General features: G+C 47.7%; 1 protein-coding gene across 3 annotated transcripts in view; it reads left to right on the top strand.

Moving 5' to 3' along the window:
• The window catches only part of SULF2 (sulfatase 2), a 317,708-nt gene that overhangs the window by 209,791 nt on the left and 84,902 nt on the right, over positions 1–23,015 (top strand). For all 3 annotated transcript variants that reach the window (XM_030211408.1, XM_030211410.1, XM_030211409.1), the window contains 2 exons: positions 16,678–16,917; positions 21,870–22,021. In XM_030211408.1, the coding sequence (XP_030067268.1) occupies positions 16,678–16,917; positions 21,870–22,021 (392 nt within the window). The remainder of the gene's footprint in view (positions 1–16,677; positions 16,918–21,869; positions 22,022–23,015) is intronic.

Genomic DNA, 23,015 nt, shown 5'->3' on the forward strand with positions numbered 1-23,015 from the left:
TTAAGCTGAGGCCCACCCAAAATTAATAGTCTAGATACACTGTTGGAACCAGCAATGTAAGGAGAAATTGTGAGAAGAGAGAGAGAGGTAGAGGCCCTGGGAAGAGACCATGAGTATAGTAAGGATTGGAAGGTGCCATGCAGGGGTTAAGAGTAGAAGGGAGAGTACTCCAGCAGAGGCTGAGGGAAAAGAGACAATAGGGAATAGAATAAGAGATCTCAGCAACTGTTATATCTTCAGAGCTGACTCCCCAGTTCCTAAATTGTTGGATAAAGGCTTCCCTTCTACCTCTTTCCTTCTAGAATCTTATTTGAAAGTTTCGCTTGGGGGCTCAACTGAACTGCTGCCATTGTGCAGAAAGATAAGAGCTTGCCCTAGATAAATCATATATGGGGCCTGATATTTCTATATAACAAATGGGATGGGGCACAAGGGGCAATTCGATAGCATGTAAACTGTTTTACACATGGAAAATGGTTGTTCTCCGAGGACAAGCAGGCTGCTTGTTCTCACGACTGGGTGACGTCCGCGGCAGCCCCCACCAACCGGAAAAGGCTTCGCGGGACGGTCGGCACGCAGGGCACGCCCACCGCGCATGCGCGGCCGTCTTCCCGCCCGTGCGCGACCGCTCCCGCCAGTTCCTTTTTTTCCGCGTCTGGAGAGAGTTGTGCTTTGCCGCTCTCTCTGTTTTCAGCCGCCGGATTTTCGATCGCGTTTACGCGGATCGTTGCTTTTTCTACTTAGTTTTTGTTACCGCCAGTTTCTTTTTCAAAAAAAAAAAAAAAACCTGAGCGTGTGGAGCACGCGCTCCCTTTTTTCCCTCGTTTCCAGCGGGGACGCCGCGTTGCGGCCTAGTGGCCGCACGGTCGTTTTCTTTTTTCGAGGTGTGATTTCAGCCACCATTGACGACTTTGACTTCGCCGACGCGATTTTTCCGTCGATGTCCTCGAAGGTCCCGAGTGGATTTAAAAAGTGTGGTCGCTGCGGCCGGCCGATCTCGCAGACCGACACCCACGCTTGGTGCCTCCAGTGCCTCGGGCCGGAGCACAATATCAAGTCGTGTTCCCTGTGTCTCGGTCTCCGGAAACGGACTCAGGTTGCGAGGCAAGTTCTGCGGGACCGTCTTTTTGGAACTTGCGCCGGCCCCTCGACGTCGACCTCGACGGCATCGGTATCGACGCCCGGTCCTTCGGTACCGGTATCAATGCCCGAGACATCGGCACCGATGGCATCGACCCCAGGAGAACAGGTCCCGTCGGCCCGCCGGTCCGCCGGCGAGGGTAGAGGTGAGCGGCCGCGTGGGCAGTCGGCCCGGTCACTCCCTCAGCCCGTGGCCCACGGGACCGAACCCTGTCTGACCCGGCTCCTCGGGACCGAGGGGGATCGTCCTCCTCCTCCTCCATACCTCCCGGCGCCGGTGACGCGCATCGAAAGAAAAACAAGAAGCGTCGTCACCGGTCGCCCTCGGTGCATCCGGACATCGGAGAGGAGGCGACGCCGAAGCGTCATCGTCGAGAGGAGAGGTCCCCGTCGGTTGTGGAGGTACCGACGCGTCAGGGTTCCGGCACCTCGGTGCCGTCTCCTGGCCCCCATCAGCTTCTGGCACCGACACCCTTACCGGCCCCACCGCCTTTCCCGGCAGCGGGCCTGGACGAGTGCCTCAGAGCCATCCTTCCGGGGATCTTGGAAGGGCTGATGCGCCAGGCTGTGCCGGCGCCGGGGGTGCTTGCGCCCTCGGCGCCGATGTCTGTGGCGCCGGCGAGCTCTAGCCCGGCGCCGGGGCCGTCGACACCGCCGCCGCTTGCGGCGCCGGTCTCGACCGCCACGAAGGTGGAGTCCCCGTCGACGTCGATGGAGGGAGCTCCGTCCCCGCCGGCACGGGAGTCCACCGCTCGACGACACCGAGACCTCGGTGCCTCGACGTCGAGCCGGGCCCGGTTCAGGACTCAGCTCCACGAGCTTATGTCCGATACCGAGGATGAGGCCTCGTGGGGGGAAGAAGAGGACCCTAGATATTTCTCCTCAGAGGAGTCTACGGGCCTTCCCTCGGACCCAACGCCTTCACCGGAGAGGAAGCTCTCACCTCCTGAGAGTCTCTCCTTTGCCTCCTTTGTGCGGGATATGTCTATTAGCATTCCCTTTCCCGTGGTCTCTGTGGAAGAGCCGAGGGACGAGATGCTCGAGGTCCTCGACTATCCATCACCACCTAGAGAGTCCTCCACGGTACCGCTGCACAATGTCCTCAAGGAGACACTGCTTCGGAACTGGGTGCGACCGTTAACTAACCCCACCATTCCCAAGAAAGCAGAGTCCCAGTACAGGATCCACTCTGACCCAGAGTTAATGCGGCCCCAATTGCCCCATGACTCGGCGGTCGTGGATTCTGCTCTCAAGAGGGCACGGAGTTCGAGGGATACCGCCTCGGCGCCCCCGGGGCGGGAGTCTCGCACTCTGGACTCGTTTGGGAGGAAGGCCTACCAATCCTCCATGCTCGTGACCCGCATCCAGTCATACCTGCTCTATATGAGCATCCACATGCGGACTAATGTGCAACAACTGGCGGACCTGGTCGATAAGCTCCCGCCGGAGCAGTCCAGGCCTTATCAGGAGGTGGTCAGGCAGCTGAAGGCGTGCAGAAAGTTCCTGTCCAGGGGTATCTATGACACCTGTGACGTGGCATCTCGTGCTGCGGCCCAAGGTATAGTGATGCGCAGGCTCTCATGGCTGCGTGCCTCTGACCTGGACAACCGCACCCAGCAGAGACTGGCCGACGTCCCTTGCTGGGGGGATAACATTTTTGGTGAGAAGGTCGAGCAGATGGTGGACCAACTGCATCAGCGGGAAACCGCTCTCGACAAGCTCTCCCACCGGGCGCCTTCAGCATCCACCTCAGCAGGTGGACGTTTTTCCCGGGCCCGGCAGGCTGCACCCTATTCTTTTGCAAAGCGTAGGTACAACCAGCCGGCCCGAAGGCCTCGTCAGGCACAGGGACAGCCCCAGCGCGCTCGTTCCCGTCAACAGCGTGCGCCTAAGCAGCCCCCTGCGCCTCCACAGCAAAAGCCAGGGACGAGCTTTTGACTGGATCCACGGGAACATAGCCGCCCTCAAAGTGTCTGTACCGGACGATCTGCCGGTCGGGGGGAGGTTAAAATTTTTCACCAAAGGTGGCCTCTCATAACCTCCGACCAGTGGGTTCTCCAAATAGTGCGGTGCGGATACGCCCTGAATTTGGCCTCCCTGCCTCCAAATTGTCCTCCGGGAGCTCAATCCTTCAGCTCCCATCACAAGCAGGTACTTGCAGAGGAACTCTCCGCCCTTCTCAGCGCCAATGCGGTCGAGCCCGTACCACCCGGGCAGGAAGGGCAGGGATTCTATTCCAGGTACTTCCTTGTGGAAAAGAAAACAGGGGGGATGCGTCCCATCCTAGACCTGAGAGGCCTGAACAAATTCCTGGTCAAAGAAAAGTTCAGGATGCTTTCCTTGGGCACCCTTCTGCCAATGATTCAGAAAAACGATTGGCTATGTTCCCTGGATTTAAAGGATGCATATACTCACATCCCGATACTGCCAACTCACAGACAGTATCTCAGATTCCGCCTGGGCGCACGGCACTTTCAGTATTGTGTGCTGCCCTTTGGGCTCGCCTCCGCCCCGCGAGTGTTTACAAAGTGCCTCGTGGTGGTGGCGGCGTACCTACGCAGGCTGGGAGTGCACGTGTTCCCATATCTCGACGATTGGCTGGTCAAGAACACCTCGGAGGCAGGAGCCCTCCGGTCCATGCAGTGCACTATTCAACTCCTGGAGCTGCTGGGGTTTGTGATAAATTACCCAAAGTCCCATCTCCAGCCAACCCAGTCTCTGGAATTCATAGGAGCTCTGCTGAATACCCAGACGGCTCAGGCCTTCCTTCCCGAAGCGAGGGCCAACAACCTCCTGTCCCTCGCTTCGCAGACCAGAGCGTCTCAGCAGGTCACAGCTCGGCAGATGTTGAGACTTCTGGGTCATATGGCCTCCACAGTTCATGTGACTCCCATGGCTCGTCTTCACATGAGATCTGCTCAATGGACCCTAGCTTCCCAGTGGTTCCAAGCCACCGGGAATCTAGAAGATGTCATCCGCCTCTCCACCAGTTGCCGCACTTCACTGCTCTGGTGGACCATCCGGACCAATTTGACCCTGGGACGTCCATTCCAAATTCCGCAGCCCACGAAGGTGCTGACGACGGATGCATCTCGCCTGGGTTGGGGAGCTCATGTCGATGGGCTTCACACCCAGGGTCTGTGGTCCCTCCAGGAAAAGGATCTGCAGATCAACCTCCTGGAGCTCCGAGCGATCTGGAACGCGCTGAAGGCTTTCAGAGATCGGCTGTCCTGCCAAATTATCCAAATTCGGACAGACAATCAGGTTGCAATGTATTACGTCAACAAGCAGGGGGGCACCGGATCTCGCCCCCTGTGTCAGGAAGCCGTCGGGCTGTGGCGCTGGGTGTGCCAGTTTGGCATGCTCCTCCAAGCCACATACCTGGCAGGCGTAAACAACAGTCTGGCCGACAGACTGAGCAGAGTCATGCAACCGCACGAGTGGTCGCTCCATTCCAGAGTGGTACGCAAGATCTTCCGAGAGTGGGGCACCCCCTCGGTGGACCTTTTCGCCTCTCAGACCAACCACAAGCTGCCTCTGTTCTGTTCCAGACTTCAGACACACGGCAGGCTAGCGTCGGACGCCTTTCTCCTCCATTGGGGGACCGGCCTCCTGTATGCTTATCCTCCCATACCTTTGGTGGGGAAGACCTTACTGAAGCTCAAGCACGACCGCGGCACCATGATTCTGATAGCGCCCTTTTGGCCCCGTCAGCTCTGGTTCCCTCTTCTTCTGGAGTTGTCCTCAGAAGAACCGTGGAGATTGGAGTGTTTTCCGACTCTCATTTCGCAGAACGACGGAGCGTTACTGCACCCCAACCTTCAGTCTCTGGCTCTCACGGCCTGGATGTTGAGGGCGTAGACTTCGCTGCGTTGGGTCTGTCGGAGGGTGTCTCCCGGGTCCTGCTTGCCTCCAGGAAGGATTCCACTAAAAAGAGTTACTTTTTCAAGTGGAGGAGGTTTGTCGTTTGGTGTGAGAGCAAGGCCCTAGAACCTCGTTCTTGCCCTGCACAGAACCTGCTTGAATACCTTCTACACTTATCAGAGTCTGGCCTCAAGACCAACTCAGTAAGGAATCACCTTAGTGCGATTAGTGCTTACCATTATCATGTGGAAGGTAAAGCCATCTCTGGAGAGCCTTTAGTCGTTCGATTCATGAGAGGCTTGCTTTTGTCAAAGCCCCCTATCAAGCCTCCTACAGTGTCATGGGATCTCAACGTCGTCCTCACCCAGCTGATGAAACCTCCTTTTGAGCCACTAAATACCTGCCATCTGAAGTACTTGACCTGGAAGGTCATTTTCTTGGTGGCAGTTACTTCAGCTCGTAGGGTCAGTGAGCTTCAAGCCCTAGTAGCTCATGCTCCATATACCAAATTTCATCACAACAGAGTAGTGCTCCGCACCCACCCAAAGTTCCTGCCGAAGGTGGTGTCGGAGTTCCATCTTAACCAGTCAATTGTCTTGCCAACATTCTTCCCCAGGCCGCATACCCGCCCTGCTGAACGTCAGTTGCACACATTGGACTGCAAGAGAGCATTGGCCTTCTACTTGGAGCGGACACAGCCCCACAGACAGTCCGCCCAATTGTTTGTTTCTTTCGACCCTAACAGGCTAGGGGTCGCTGTCGGGAAACGCACCATCTCCAATTGGCTAGCAGATTGCATTTCCTTCACTTACGCCCAGGCTGGGCTGGCTCTTGAGGGTCATGTCACGGCTCATAGTGTTAGAGCCATGGCAGCGTCAGTGGCCTACCTGAAGTCAGCCACTATTGAAGAAATTTGCAAAGCTGCGACGTGGTCATCTGTCCACACATTCACATCTCATTACTGCCTCCAGCAGGATACCCGACGCGACAGTCGGTTCGGGCAGTCGGTGCTGCAGAATCTGTTTGGGGTGTAAATCCAACTCCACCCTCCAGGACCCGAATTTATTCTGGTCAGGCTGCACTCTCAGTTAGTTGTTCTTCGTAGGTCAATTTCTGTTATACCCTCGCCGTTGCGAGGTTCAATTGACCTGGGTTCTTGTTTTGAGTGAGCCTGAGAGCTAGGGATACCCCAGTCGTGAGAACAAGCAGCCTGCTTGTCCTCGGAGAAAGTGAATGATACATACCTGTAGCAGGTGTTCTCCGAGGACAGCAGGCTGATTGTTCTCACCTACCCTCCCTCCTCCCCTTTGGAGTTGTGTTTCATATTTTATTGCTTGTCATTCAACTGGCGGGAGCGGTCGCGCACGGGCGGGAAGACGGCCGCGCATGCGCGGTGGGCGTGCCCTGCGTGCCGACCGTCCCGCGAAGCCTTTTCCGGTTGGTGGGGGCTGCCGCGGACGTCACCCAGTCGTGAGAACAATCAGCCTGCTGTCCTCGGAGAACACCTGCTACAGGTATGTATCATTCACTTTGTTAGAACATCTGTGCACAAACAAGTGCATGTGTACTTTAACCCAATGTGTGCATAGGTGTTCCTTGAGGTACAGCACGTGAATACTTCAAGGGTTGTATGTAGAAGAGAATTTGTGCACCGAGGGAGATTATTGTCGGAGCCTGTTTTATATAGACCTTTACAAAATAGGTGCTTTACTGAGAATTGTTATAGTCACCCTGATAATTATCTTATAAATTAGAGCATTTTTATGTAGGCCAACCATAGAGTCAGTGCAGAATGCTATCACAGACAGAAGCACATGGTTGGCAAGATGTCTGAACATTTTTAGTGTTGTGTGTTGCAGAGACGTATTTCAAGCAGAAAATAGCCCATTGTGGATCTCTGCTGTAAAGATTCACACCCTCTATATTTAAATACATGGAAATGCAGTTTATTAAATAGCAGAGAAGTGCCAAGGAGGCTGATGGGCAGAGAGCCATAGTGGGGCTATTCTACCAAGGCTGAGGTGAGGAAGCATGCAGCTCACCTTGAGGGTCATCTGAGGTGAAGTGTGATGCTTCACCTTGGTTAGCCCATAGCATAGTGGACCACCTGACCCAACCCAACACACCAAAAATCTTGGTAGTCTAGTGACCCTTCCCCCTGACCCAACCTGACCATACGTGATCAGACCACCACCCCCTCACCCCTGACACCAACAGGCCCTGGTAGTCTAGCAGCCCCTCTCCATTCCCCCACCTGATTTCTCCCCCCCCCCCCAACAAAAAATAAATCCCTGATAGTCTCCCTTCCCTGAACCCCTCCAGACCCTCCCCACCCCTCAAAAAGGTGAAAGGTAGGAGCAACGCCCATTCAAAAATTAAGGTATTATTTTGTCATTTTGTCACTTTGTCACTATCAGGCTCATTTTTGAAAGAGAAGGGCGCCCATCTTTCAACACAAATTGGAAGATGGGCGTCCTTCTCACAGAGTCGCCCAATTCAGTATAATTGAAAGCCGATTTTGGGCGCCCCCAACTGCTTTCTGTCGCAGGGATGACCAAAATTTACAGGGGTGTGTCGGAGGTGTAGCGAAGGCGGGACTTGGGCATGCCTAACACATGGGCGTCCTCGACCCATAATGGAAAAGAAAAGGGCGTCCCTGACAAGCACTTGGACGACTTTACCTGGGCCTGTTTTTCCTACGACCAAGGCACAAAAAGGTGCCTGAACTGACCAGATGACCACCGGAGAGAATCTGGGATGACCTCCCATTACTCCCCAAGTGGTCACTAACCCCCTCCCACCCTAAAAAAAAATCTTTAAAAATATTTTGTGCCAGCCTCAAATGTCATACTCAGGTCCATCACAGCAGTATGCAGGTCCCTGGAGCAGTTTTAGTGGGCGCAGTGCACTTCAGGCAGGCGGACCCAAGCCCCCCCCCCCCCCCACCTGTTATACTTGTGGTGGTAAATGTGAGCCCTCCAAAACCCACCATAAACACACTGCACCCACATCTAGGTGCCCCCTTCACCTGTAAGGGCTGTGGTAGTGGTGTACAGTGGGATTTGGGGGGCTCAGCACACAAGGTAAGGGAGCTTTGTACCTGGGAGCAATTTCTGAAGTCCACTGCAGTGCCCCCTAGGGTGCCCGATTGGCAGGGCCATGCTGATGCGGTAAGCGCCGCAGGGGGGCCACTGCCCTGCCGTCCCGTCTGCTCACTTGCAAAATCTTTCACCTGAACTTGTGATTCTCCTATCTCCGCTGCCCTCCCCTTTTCATGCAAAGGAGCAGTATTAATTGAGGCAGGCATGCTCTTCAAGTTACGTGAGAATACAACCAGATTGCTATTTATGCTTCGGTTTGGGGCTAGCTCCTCAGTCAGGGTGAGTTTCAGAGCTTGAAACAGCATTCAAATTAAAGAGAACCTGAAATTTTAAAAGTGCTAAAAATAAGTTTTAAAAGTATTTGCCTTAAATCTAATTGCAGAATTCAGGTGCTGGGAGTCTGTACTTGGTTGTCATATGCTCAGATTTGTTTAAATCATATGCAAATTAGTCCGGTGTTTTTCACTAAACATTCCCATGAGTGTCTGTATGTTAATCTGCATTCAAATAGAGCTTTCTGATTGGATGATCAGCTTCTGTTAAGAAATCTGCCCCGGAAATGAACAGAGTGAGAGCTGTCCTTTGCCAAGAGAGACATCCAGCTGTGACTTCCTGTGTTTGTTGACTGAAGTTATAAAAGAGTGCCTGATTGTGGTAAATGAGAAAATATAAGTGAAAAGAGATTGGTGGCGATTGAAGTTTCTCTAGTGAGAAAAGGATCTGAATATTTCAGGATTACTTGAAGTTTATGAAGAATAGAAAAGGGTGAATTTCAGTTTAAGAGTGTTTAAATCCTATAAGCTATATAAAGGCTAGGTAGATTTAAGTGACTGTAAGCAAGGAAACCTTAATATTTGATCTGAAATAAATATTTGATCTGAGATAGTTGATCAGAGATAAATGTTTGATCTGAATTATATCCTTTGGTGTAAAGGAGATTAGAATGCAATAGAGTATTTCTTTCTGTTTACCAGTACAGTCAAATAATTCCATTCCACTTAAATAATTTTTTGTTATATATATGAGGGAGTAGTATCTGGATTTATTGTAAATCAAATTGATTCCATTCACAGGAATTCATATTCACCTTCATGCATTCATCCGATATTATCTTTTAAGGATGAAGTTTTATTTTATGTTCACTCTGTCTCTTGTGAGCTGAGCACAGTTAGTTTCCTCGGCTGGCACGACTACATATTAGAGGTATTTTGATACTGTGTGAAGTTTTACCACAGACGGGTGACATATATAAAGCATTCTCCTTGGATAGGATGTGATATGTGAAAATACATTTTGCTTTAATGAAATTGCTAAACTTTAGAGTCAGAGACTTATCAATAAGGGATACATACAGTGCTATTTTTTCCTGAGGTCCGGCTTACTTGCCTGCTCCCTTCTGTTCCTGCTCTGCTGGACCGGGGGGGGGGGGGGGCGCCAACCGATAGTCTGCAGGGGGGCACCAGAGACCCTAGGCACGGCCCTGCCCATTGGTGTCCTGGCATGTCAGGGGGATCAGTGCACTACGAATGCTGGCTCCTCCCATGACCAAAGGGCTTGCATTTGGTCGTTTCTGAGATGGGCGTCCTTGGTTTCCATTATCGCCGAAAATCAGAAACAACCAAGCCTAGGGACGACCATCTCTAAGGATGACCTAATTGTCAAGATTTGGGCGTCCCCGACTGTATTATCGAAACGAAAGATGGACGTCCATCTTGTTTCGATAATACGGGTTTCCCCGCCCCTCCACCGGGATGTTTTGCGAGGACGTCCTCAACAAAACTTGGGCGTCCCTTTCGATTGTGCCCCTCCACGTGTACTTCACATCTACTACCATGCAGTTTTATTAAAGGTCTTTTCCACGTGTAAACCCATTTATAAAATTACCCTATGATATGTACATGTATGAAAGCCATGGATAAAATAATCAACATCCATAGGTTGTCCAGTATTAATCAATACCCCCTTTTTAAAGTAGTAACACACACCAAAATGAGATGACCCTAGAGCATGAAAGACAGCACTCACTGTTGCATGCTATTCCTCCCCACGACAGACTCGTTACTGACGCAACTCTGTGTAATTATTGTAGAACATATTGTATGAAATCTGAAGTTTTCCCTGACTCCGTGCTGCATAGTAGAACAGAATGTGAAGCCAAAATCTGAAGTAAAGAAATAAAGGAAAATAGCTAAATGGGGTTTGAGTACAGGGTGGTATTGGCATAAAAGGCAGCCTGATCGCATTACAAGACATGAAATGCATGAGAATTTCCCTTTGCTTCCTTCCTTCATTCCAAAGGTGACCGAGACGTTTCATAATTAAAACTAGACAAAGAAAGTAAATGGGGGGGGGGGGGGGGGGGATGAAGGCATTCCAAAGAGATTTATTATAAGGAAAGCAAGAATAAAAGAGGGTGGTCCTCTGCACCGTGGGACCAATTTGAGTAATACATATTGAGACACGCTAAATGCATTATCTCACATTCTTGTGCAACAGAAAGCCAGAGGGTAGGCTTAAATATTTCAATTCCTGTTCTGTTCCAATGCAGTTGCAGAGGTCCTTGGGTATATTTCTCAGATAATCTATATATGACTTGAGCTTGTCAGTGCAAACCACGGTGGGACCTAAGGCCAGAATAACTGATTAATCAGATGCCATGCATCTTCACTAGATTCATTTATTTCTTCAAGGATCTCTTCATTTCAGAGCTGTTTGTTGATAAGTCGTCATCAAGGCATTGGATGGGTTATGAGTTTGTCTCTTCAGTATCTAAAGACTGCGTTGTTCCAACTACACAACCGTGTCTATTTTTGGGGGGGAACCCCCCCCCCCCCCCACTGTGAATTAGAGCATTAAAAGGTTCATCTGCAAGTCCAGCAACTCACAAATAAAAACCATTACACAAGTTAACAGTGTTCGATGCATTTGTTCACATCAGCATCAAAGCGAGTGTATAACAAAAGTATAAAAGCAAAAATAAATGTAAAAAACAGGGCTCAAACAGATCTAAGACAATTGATTATAAAGATACAGACAGTGAGAAGACAAAAGTCAAAAGAAATATAACTAAGACCACAATCGGCATCACAACACACCACAGTCTAAGTGCATGTTCAGTTTGGGTATTTTGGAGTTTTTTTGTGTTAGGCGTGTTTCACTGAGCAATTGTGCCTGCTTAATTAGGATCTCTTCTCCTCCCCCCCCCCCCCCCCCACCCCCGATATTAAAAACCATTTAACTGGCCAGGAACAGCACCTGGTCAGTTAAATTGTACTTGGCTGGCTGGCTGTGAATTTTCAGCAGGACACAGCCGACCATGACCTGTTGAAAATTTGCGCTTAATGGTTAGCGGACAGCCGATTTTCAGCGTGGTGTTTGGCAGCGTGAATACATGGACTATCTTTGGCCGGTTCCAACGTAACCGACTGAATGTCGGCTTGGCTGGTTAAGTTGGAACCTGCCAAATATAAACCAGATAATCAGTGCCAGTCGCTGGAAACAGCCCGGCATTGAATATCCAGGCTTGGCACTGATTGTGGGAGGCAGCCTGGCTCCCTCCCACGGTCTGAATATAGGCCCCTCTGTCCATATGTAAGAGCGGCAATAGGCAGCATAGAGGTCAGACTCGGCCCTCAGGGAGACATTAGTGTTTTGAAGAGGTGGCAAGCATAGGAAGAGGGGAGCTGTCTGCCACAGTGTACCCAACCTCTACAGTACAAAGTGGCTTGAGCTGCCACAGCACTGCAACTGAGCCACTGGTCCAGTCTCACAATATACACGTTAATGATATTACCACTATATTTACAATTCAAACCTGCATCTTTTAATGACTCCCCTGGTACCAGTCACAGCAAGATTGATGTTATAAAGATAATTTGAAATATATTATGGGAGAAACCTTTAATGAGTTTACATGGCCCCTGAGGTTGGTCCTAATTGAAATGCAGGAAGTTTTATTCATCTGGTACATTCAAGATACTCTGCTTTGCTTTCTGCCTCTGAGATCTTATGTGCTCATCGATATGGAGCTTCCAGGTCTGTATAAAGTCATAAAGTTTCAGCCTTACCTTGGGACACGACTGCAAAGAATATCCATCAATTAGAGCCAAATGAATGTTACCCAGTTCCATGTGTGCATACAGAATACAGAGAGGCCTAGTTTTAACACAGCTGATAAACATGCTCGCATAGTAAATGATGACAGATTTAAAAAACATGATCCGTTCAATGTGCCTAGCTGACATGCGTATATCTGGGGAAAGTGCCCCAAACCAACTCGCCCATCCCCAGGTCTCTTTCTTGATCTCTTAGGGGTCGATATTCAAAAAGATTGAAAGGTGAAGGTAAAGGGACATGTATTAGATTATAAGCTTACCCTAATGACCCAACTTAACTTTTTATTTATTTATTTTTTTGTTACATTTGTACCCCACGCTTTCCCACTCATGGCAGGCTCAATGCGGCTTACACGGGGCAATGGAGGGTTAAGTGACTTGCCCAGAGTCACAAAGAGCTGCCTGTGCCTGAAGTGGGAATCAAACTCAGTTCCTCAGTTTCCCAGGACCAAAGTCCACCACCCTAACCACTAGGCCACTCCTCCACTGTTGCTACTATTTGAGATTCTACATGGAATGTTGCTATTCCACTAGCAACATTCCATGTAGAAGTCTGCCCTTGCAGATCACCAATGTGGCCACGCAGGCTTCTGCTTCTGTGAGTCTGACATCCTGCAAGTACGTGCAGGACGTCAGACTCACAGAAACAGAAGCCTGCACAGCCTTCTACATGTGGAATAGCAACATTCCATGTAGAATCTCCAATAGTAGCAACATTCCATGTAGAATCTCCAATAGTATCTATTTTATTTTTGTTACATTTGTACCCTGCGCTTTCCCACTCATGGCAGGCTCAATGCGGCTTACATGGGGCAATGGAGGGTTAAGTGACTTGCCCAGAGTCACAAGGAGCTGCCTGTGCCTGAAGTGGGAATCGAACTCAGTTCCTCAGTTTCCCAGGACCAAAGTCCACCACCCTAACCACTAGGCCACTCCTCCACTTTTAAACCCACCCACATGATTCCTGCCCCGACGATTATTATACCTTTGACCATGTCTCACAATCTCCTTATGCTCATTCCTCAATCTCGTCCTCTCCATCCTTCCTACTCCTTACCCCTCCCAATCTCTTCTCCTTTTGCTCATCCTATCTTTGTTTACCTCTCCATGCTCAATATACATATCCTCAAACCCCACTACTACTATGTTTACTACAACTTGTAGCATTCTCCTTCAAGACTTTGTAATTCTATTTACTATGTAAGCTGCATTGAGCCTGCTATGTGTGGGAAAGCGCGGGGTACAAATGTAATTATTAAAAATAATAAGCCCACTAGGGACAGGAAAAGTATCTGCAATATAATAAATGTTAACCACTTTGCATCTACCATAGAAAGATGGTATATCAAAGTTTTAGTACCTGGGGCAACGGAGGGTTAAATGACCTTGCCGAGAATCGCGAGGATCAGCAGTGGGAATCGTTCCCCAGGTTCTCAGCCCATTGCACTAACCATTAGGCTGCCTGGTTAAACCCCACTGAGCTGGTCATGCCTGGATACTCAGCAGCTTTTAACTGGTTAATGCACCGAATATCCCTCCTGACTGCCAAATCACTAACCAACTAGGTTAGGGGCGGTCCGGGGCAGAGCATGGGTGGAGCCAGAACTTAACCAGCTAGAGGCAATATTTAGTCTGCTAACCATTTAAATGAGCAGATAACGTTAGGACAGCTGAAAGGCTGTACCTGCTGAGTTAACTGTGCCCAGTTAACTCTCAGGTTGCCTTGCTAACCCAGATATTCAATGTCGGAGGCCGGATATGCCCCAGTATTGAATACCTAGGGTTAATTTGGCCTATGGTTGTGAGCGGCTTACAAGCCACTTATCACTGTGCACTGAATATCAACCCCTCCGAATTTTTCCAACCACTGGTGGTCTTTTCCTCATAAGTTTGATAAGTCAGGCCTTGCCACCTCCAGGTTTTTTATTTTATTTTTGTTACATTTGTACCCCGCGCTTTCCCACTCATGGCAGGCTCAATGTGGCTTACATGGGGCAATGGAGGGTTAAGTGACTTGCCCAGTGTCACAAGGAGCTGCCTGTGCCTGAAGTGGGAATCGAACTCAGTCCCTCAGTTCCCCAGGAGCAACATCCCCACTAGCAACATTCCATGTAGGAGTCGGCCCTTGCAGATCACCAATGTGGCCGCGCAGGCTTCTGCTTCTGTGAGTCTGACGTCCTGCACGTACGTGCAGGACATCAGACTCACAGAAACAGAAGCCTGCGCGGCCTTCTACATGGAATGTTGCTAGTGGAATAGCAACATTCCATGTAGAATCTCCAATAGTATCTATTTTATTTTTGTTACATTTGTACCCCGCACTTTCCCACTCATGGCAGGCTCAATGTGGCTTACATGGGGCAATGGAGGGTTAAGTGACTTGCCCAGAGTCACAAGGAGCTGCCTGTGCCTGAAGTGGGAATCGAACTCAGTTCCTCAGGACCAGAGTCCACCACCCTAACCACTAGGCCACTCCTCCACTCCAGGCCACTCCTCCACTTAATTCTTACAGCACCAGTACTTACGCCAACATTCAAGCCCCCTTCTATACTATCCTGCTATAATAATTATGTTAAAAACTGTACTGTTTTCAGAGTAGAAAATCATAGCAATTGAACTGGTGTTTTCTGCTCTTTGGAAGATATAGGGAAATGGAAATGGCCACAAAAAGAAGCATTGACACCAAATATAATACAAGCAAAATACCGACTTTCAGAATGGCAACCTCTCCAGTAAACAGATAGTCCAAACACACCATGCAGACAGGATCCAAATAATTCTTTACTTCTTCCCAGAATCTCTGAATTGTTCACAGCTTTATAAAAAAAGAAAATCACATCTATTTAAATCAGCTGCATGTCTTCTGTCTAAATTGCCTAGTAATTGTGCTTGCAAATATTTGGCAGGTCTATTAAGTGAAGGATTATCATGCAAAGAGCATAACTAGTTAACTTAAGGGGAAAGAACATTATCGTGAAAAAATCACTTATTCAGACCTCCTAGCAAGGCTTCCAGTAGTTACACATCTCCTCTGCCAAGTCCCTAAATGTTGCATATTATCATAAAAATAATGCGATGACCAACTAACACTCATGATGTTGTTAGTGGTGAATGCTGGATACAGTTTGTCGGCTCACCCCCTAACAACCACATCATAGGACCCCTGACAGTTCTCCGACAGAAAGCCCCCCCCCCAAAGAATCCCCCTCAAAGCAACCCTTCTCTACCCATTCACTTGTGAGCATGTGCCCACCCCATCACATGGCTCCCTCCCCAAAGGTACCCCATCCCATGGCTCAAACCTCCTTAGAAAGCTTCCCCCCACACCACAACAGGTACTGTATAATGTGGTCCATGACATTATATTTAATATTAGGTGGACATTTGAGTCTTTTTAATGTTTTCTAAAAGCACCTATATGCCTCATTTAAATTGGGGTCCCAGATCTATCCTCGGTAGCACACATCATCTCGCATATTCTCCTGCTCTGAAGAAGGTAAAATTGTGCATATCTACTCAAATATTTTAGAAAATATGCATGTACATCGCATCTCTGCCATTGGTCTGCGAAAACTATATTCCTGGGAACATCAGTATGCACAGAGCATGATTCCTCTCCACAAAAGTAGAAGTAAGGAGGAGGTTGGGAACTACAGGCCAGTTAGTCTGACCTATGTGGTGAGTAAATTAATGGACATGTTTCTAAAATGGATGATAGTGAGGTTTCTTGAATCCAATGGACTGTAGGTCCTGAGACGACATGGTTTTACTAGACAGGACTTGTCAGGCAAATCTGATTAATTTCTTCGACCGGGTAAGCAAACTGTTGGATCTAGGGAGAGTGGTAAATGTGGTGTGCTTAGATTTCAGCAAAGCCTTTGACACAGTTCCACGCGGGCAACTGATAAACTTGAGTGCTCTTGTTATTGGGCCCTAAAGTGAATGCTTCAGAAACTAGTTAAGCGGAGGGTATAAGTGCGTAAGTATTGCCACACTGGGACAGACCAAAGGTCCATCAAGGCCAGTATCCTGTTTTCCAAACAGTGGCCAAGTACCTGGGAGAAACCCAAATCGTGGTAACACTCCTTACTACAAATCCCAGGGCAAGCAGTTGCTTCCCATGTCTGTCTCAATAGCAGACTATGGACTTTTCCTCCAGGAATTTGTTCCAGAACTGAACTATTCATTGAGTGAAAAAATATTTCCTCCTATTTGTTTTAAAAGTATTTCCACGTAACTTCCTCGAGTGTCCCCTAGTCTTTGTACTTTTGGAACGAGTAAAAAAAAAATCAATTTACTTCTACTCCAAAAGTACAAAGTCTAGGATGGCAATCGAGGAAGTTTGTCTCGTTCCTGTCGCTACCTGCACTGTGAATTTCCATGGCCTCTTTTAGCTGTTTTGTTGGATTGGGTAAGAATCATAACCAAGAATGTATATAATTTGGGATTTATTTCAGGTTCCATGCAGGTGATGAACAAGACGAGGCGGATCATGGAACAAGGGGGTGCCCACTTTATCAATGCCTTTGTCACGACTCCTATGTGCTGCCCATCCCGCTCTTCTATTCTTACTGGGAAATATGTCCACAACCATAACACCTACACTAATAATGAGAACTGCTCCTCCCCATCCTGGCAGGCGCAACATGAAATACGCACATTTGCAGTGTACCTCAACAACACGGGATACAGAACAGGTAAGAGCATGTTTACTTGTTTTAAGACTATGAAATGAAGTCATAGAAAGTATAGTGATAGATGTGAAAATACAGAAATGTGGAATTCAATGACGAGAATCCTGAGTTCAAATCCCACCTCCCACTGACGTGCCCTATGACCTTGATCATAATACTTTTTGTCCTGCTGATTCAGCTACTCATGGATTGTAACCTCTTTAACCACTAGCAGGCTTATTTTCGAAAGAGAAGGGCGCCCATCCTTTGACACAAATCAGAAGATATGGGCATCCTTCTCCCAGGGTCACCCAAATCGGCATAATCGGCACTTCCGTCGCGGGGATGACCAAAGTTCCTGGGGGCGTGTCGGAAGCATAGCAAAGGCGGGACTGGGGCGTGCTTAACACATGGGCGGCCTTGGCCGATAATGGAAAAAAGAAGGGAGTCCCTGACGAGCACTTGGCCGACTTTACTTGGTCCATTTTTTGACCAGATGACCACCGGAGAGAATCGGGGATGACCTCCCCTTACTCCCCTGGTGGTCACTAACCCCCTCCCACCCTACAAAAAAAAAACTCAAAATACTTTTTGCCAGCCTCTATCTATGCCAGCCTCAAATGTCATACCCAGCTCCATGACAGCAGTATGCAGGTCCCTGGAGAAGTTTTAGTGGGTACTGCAGTGCACTTCAGGCAGGCGTACCCAGGCCCATCCCCCTCTACCTGTTACACTTGTGGTGGTAAATGTGAGCCCTTCAAAACCCACCACAAACCCACTGTACCCACATGTAGGTGCCCCCATTCACCTGTAAGGGCTATGGTAGTGTTGTACAGTTGTGGGGAGTGGGTTTTGGGGGGGCTCAGCACCCAAGGTAAGGGAGCTATGCACCTGGGAGCAATTTCTGAAGTCCACTGCAGTGCCCCCTAGGGCGCCTGGTTGGTGTCCTGGCATGTCAGGGGGATGAGTGCACTACAAATGCTGGCTCCTCCCACGACCAAAGGGCTTGCATTTGGTCGTTTCTGAGATGGACATCCTCGGTTTCCTTCATCACCGAAAACCGGGGACAACCATCTCTAAGGACGACCATCTCTAAGGTCGACCTAAATGTTGAGATTTGGGCGTCCCCGACCGTATTATCGAAATGAAAGATGGACACCCATCTTGTTTCGATAATACGGGTTTTCCCGCCACTTTGCCCATGTTTTCCTGAGGACGTCCTCAGGAAAACTTGGGCGCTCCGTTCAATTATGCCCCTCTAGGACTTCAGCATTGCACAGAATTGTGTACGTCCAATTATAAGTAGCAAATTTCACAGCAAAGCCTTTCCAAGTCTGCTGTTTTTTTTTCTGTCTATTGCCATACCGATTTTTAAATGCGCCTGCTTGAATCTGAAACTCCTTTGTGCATGGCTCATAATTTCTAGACTTGTGTCCTCGCATTTCCCACCACCTCCACTGCAAAGCAGTCCCATGCATTTGGTACCCTTTCAATAAAGAAATTCTTCCCTTTCAGCACACCCTACCCCCATCTACCCCCCTAAATTTCCTTTCCATTTCTTGTGGATTATTTAGACCTATTGCCTGTTTGAATGCAGCTTCAAAGCAGCAGCTGTTTCTGAAATACTTTATAGACCCCCAAGGGCTCCCTTAAAGCTCCTCTTTCTATCATAATATCTATCTTGTATAGAGAGAGAGATTTATTTTATTGGTAGAGTAACTTTATATGATGCTTAATTTTATTCTGTTGGATTTTTGTCTTGAATTTCACATCCTTCTTTGGCTTTGTAAATTTTGGGGTCAATATTCAGCCATCGATGATGAGCATTTTGCTCATCATCAATGGTATTATTCATGGATATATTCAAATCCGGGACCTGTGCAGGCTTCAGCTTTGAGGGGTCCTTTTACTAAGGTGCGCCGAAAAATGGCCTGCTCTGCCGAGTCCTCTTGCTGCTCTCATCCAATCCTTTGGAATCTACCTACCTTTATGCTGATGACATTCTACAGATCTATCCCATTACCTTTTCCTCTCCCTCTCTCACTCCTTTACAGATCTGCCTTGATTCAGTTGCTAGCTGGCTAAAAGATCATCAATTAGTGCTCATTCCTGATAAAACTGTCACTTGCTGTTTTTCTGGTGCATCTCTCTCTCATTCATTCCCCCATTACTCTGTTTGGCACTTCTATCTTTCCAGTATCTACTTTCCGTTATTCTCATTTTAGCCTGCCTTAAATTCAAGTAAAGAAAAGCAGGATCTCTCTCCTTTCTGCCACATATCTCACACTTGACTAAAGTTAGTTTTTTTTTGTAGTCTTCCGCCAACTACAAACGATTCATCACATTTTTGACACTCCACAATTCCATGCATTACTCTTTTCTTTTTTTCCCCACCCGTCTTGACTATTGCACCCCATTACACAGTAAAGCAATTTTAATCAAGGCTATCAGGTTAATCTGCCTTGCCCATCGCTCTGATCATATATCCTTAACCCCCACTCCCCCCAGCCAGAGCTGCTCCTTCCCAGCAACGAAAAAAGCTGCACAAAGGCGTACAGCCACTGTCTAGGCTGCACTGCTGATAGGGTCTGCCAGTCCCACTCTTATGACATGGACTTCCCATTTCCAAGGGGCAGGACCAGCAGAGCCATCAGCATGGCCTAGACAGCAGCTTCGCGTTTTATGCCAAATGTTTTTGGGTGGGAAGCAGCTTGGCTGGCAGGGGATTAAGGGAATCTGCTCTGCTGGCCTGGGAAGGGAAGGGTGCCACCTGGACCCGGGACCCACCCACAAGGTGGTTAAAGCAGCTCTGACTCGCATAGTTCTGGAGATTGCCCCCAAAATGTAGAAGCTCACTTCAGTTTAAATAGTTACACGAATTCCCCGCAGAGTAATGAGTACGTTGAATGTAGTGGTGTGGTTGCCGTGTTTGTCCTCTACAGGAAAATAAAAGTTAAAAAAAAAAAGAGGGTGATGCCTTCTTTATTAGACAAATTTAGGGGCCCTTTAACTAAAGGGTTGCCGTGTGGCAGGCTGGAACTATCGCCGGCCCAACGAGGGTGCCAATAGTAGTTCTGCCCCCAGCATGCGGCATTTCCATTTCATCTACGGTGAAGCCCCGGGATACATGACAGACCTGATCGACTTACCAACCAGAAACAAATCCGAATCAACACGAACATTTCTAAATCTTCACTACCCAAGCTGCAAAGGTCTTAAATACAAATCAACCTATGCATCCAGTTTCTCCTACATAAGCACGCAATTATGGAATACATTACCAAAAGCCTTGAAAATGACGTACAACTACCTAAACTTCCGGAAATCACTAAAGACTAACCTGTTCCAAAAGGCATACTCTACCAACCCAACTTAAAATGCCTGAACTCTGCTACACAACAAAACTCAAGTACGTAACGGACATTACTCAACTCTTCCGTTGTATGACTCCCTAATGTGACAGTGCTACATGAACTCTATCCTACCACAACATTACCTTGTATTTGTTCATCGGAGACTTCAAAGCCTCTCCGGTACTATGTAAGCCACGTTGAGCCTGCAAATAGGTGGGAAAATGTGGGATACAAATGTAACAAATAAATAAAATTTTCCGGTGCTAGAAGAAATATTGAAAAAATATGTCCGCAGGGGGGTTACCTGGCAGTAATCGCTGCCCAGTTTCTACCAGGTTAGCGTGGGAGCCCTTACCACCACCTCAGTGGGTGGCGGTAAGTGATCCCCGCCCCTTGAAATGGCCGCATGGCAAGTGCAAACTTACCACATGGCCATTTCATTTTAGGCTATCTTCACCGACTGCAGTAAAAGAGGGGGCCTGGTGCACAGCAAAAATGGCCACTGCCACTCGCACAGGGCCCCTTTTACCACAACCTATTAAAAAAGGGCTCCTTAGTGTAATTATTAACTGGTTTTCAGGAGCTAAAACTTTATTTCTCTGATCAGGTCAGAATGAGCAAAGGGTTACAGGATTACGTAGATGTTGGGAGGAAGACATACAGCAACCTATATCAGATAAACTGTGGGAACAGCTTTGGAAGTCCCTCTTCAGATGCTCTAACTCTTCTGTTACTACACAGTCTATGTATTTCTTTATGCATAGATCTCTATGGATGCCATATAAGTTACATGTTATCGCTCCCTCTAACCCTAGTGTGTGCTGGTCTTGCCAGTCTCAAGTGGGTAATATAAAGCATCTTATATTTGACTGTGTGTGCCTTCGTAATTACTGCTTAGAAATCTGGTCACAACTAGTAGACATCTTTCACCTTCCTGGCTCAATCACTTATAAATTTGTGATTCTCAGGGATCAGTGCTACAAGAGTTTGCTGACTCACAGTGAAGGGTCTCTTGTTAGCACCATGGTATCTTTAGCACTGAAGGTAATTTTCTCACTTTGGAGGTCCTTACACCAAGCCACCTACCAGGAATGGTGGAACTTATTGCTCCAAATCTACAAATACGAATCGCACCTTGCAAAGAAATCTTCTCGCTTTGCTTCATATAGGGAAAAATGGCTACCACTTGTATCTTATTTTGACACTGTATAGCGATAAGCACTAAATTAGATCTATCTTTTGGCCTATGCATGCTTTATACTTTGATTTGTATCCTCCAGCCCTCCCCCCACCGCTCTTTCCCTCTTCTTTTTCTCTTTCCTACCTCTCTATTCTTAACTTCATTTGAACCTAGATATGAATAGCTACTTCTTACATGTGAGCTCCAGTATTGCCATACTTTGTAAAATATTACTTGTTGTTATGTTGTGAGCTCTTGCTTATATTTGTATCGAAAATCAATAAAAGAAATTAAACACAGAATGAGCAAAGGGTGATTGACGTAGCCAGAAAAGGTAAGTGAATGCTGATCATTCCGATGTCCTGTCATGGTGTGAACGATGTGTTCTGCCGGCATTTTAGCAGCTCGTGCATTTTTACTTTTATTTTATTTTTTTACCCCAGCTTTCTTTGGAAAATATCTTAATGAATACAACGGTTCCTATGTACCTCCTGGTTGGAAACAATGGGTCGGATTGGTAAAAAATTCACGATTTTACAACTATACACTTTGCCGAAACGGAATAAAGGAGAAACACGGGTTTGACTACTCTAAGGTATGTGATTGTTTGCTCCCTTCCTGGCCTCTGTTGTAAGACAGTAAAGGTACCTCATGGCTGAAAGTCTAATCAAAGTTACCTTTTTATGTTCTTCCCCTGCCTTAACAAAATCAATGCCAAAGCCTATAAAGTAACTGCATGCCCCAAATGTATTGGACTATGCATTATCTCTTTGTTGCAGAAAGGGGAATATTGTTTTGAACATACTTAACAGCTGGGATGTAAGCTATAGATCCTGAGACTTTAATGGCCCCTGACACTTGCGAGCTGAGAAAGCAATTTAATGCAGTATGGATGTCATTCTAGGGTTACATGCTTCAATTAAACCTATCTAGTATTTGTTTTATAAACAAGAACAACGCTTTTTCTCTAGGGTCACATTTCACCGTCAGACTGTAATGACTTATGGAAATCCCAATGCATCAGTTAACAGCCATAAATATGGTACTTGTATACCCAACTGTTTGAATGCTAGTGACGATAAATGTAGTGACAGTGTTATGTATACAGTATCATCCCTAAATGAACCTAGAAGAATGCATCAAGGACTGTCGCATGGAAAAATCCTTTGACGACATTATTATTTAATGACCTTCCACATGGCCTTTCTAGGATATTGTGTCAATGTGCCATATTTCCTTCAGGAAGCTGGAGGTCAAAGAGACACGGAGTGGAAGCTCCTATCCTTTGTACCAGCCTCTGACTTGAAGATCTCCCTAGTCAGTCGCTATGCCAGGGATATGGGGCATCAATGAACAAAGGGAAAAACCTGACCATAGCCAGCAAAGTTCTGTTCTGTGAGCTAAGACTGGAGTAGAATAATTCAGATGCTTCTCGGGAACAATCTCTGCAGTCTATCTATCTGTGCGCTGGACCAAAACTTTCCTACAGAGATACCAAAAGGAAGGGTCAACCGGTCAGTCATTGGAATCCCCCTCCTCAAACACAGGTAAATACTTTCATTCTCAAAGCATTTGAGACCCAAACTAAA

This window comes from Microcaecilia unicolor, chromosome 8, assembly GCF_901765095.1.
Source record: "Microcaecilia unicolor chromosome 8, aMicUni1.1, whole genome shotgun sequence".
Taxonomy (NCBI): domain Eukaryota; kingdom Metazoa; phylum Chordata; class Amphibia; order Gymnophiona; family Siphonopidae; genus Microcaecilia; species Microcaecilia unicolor.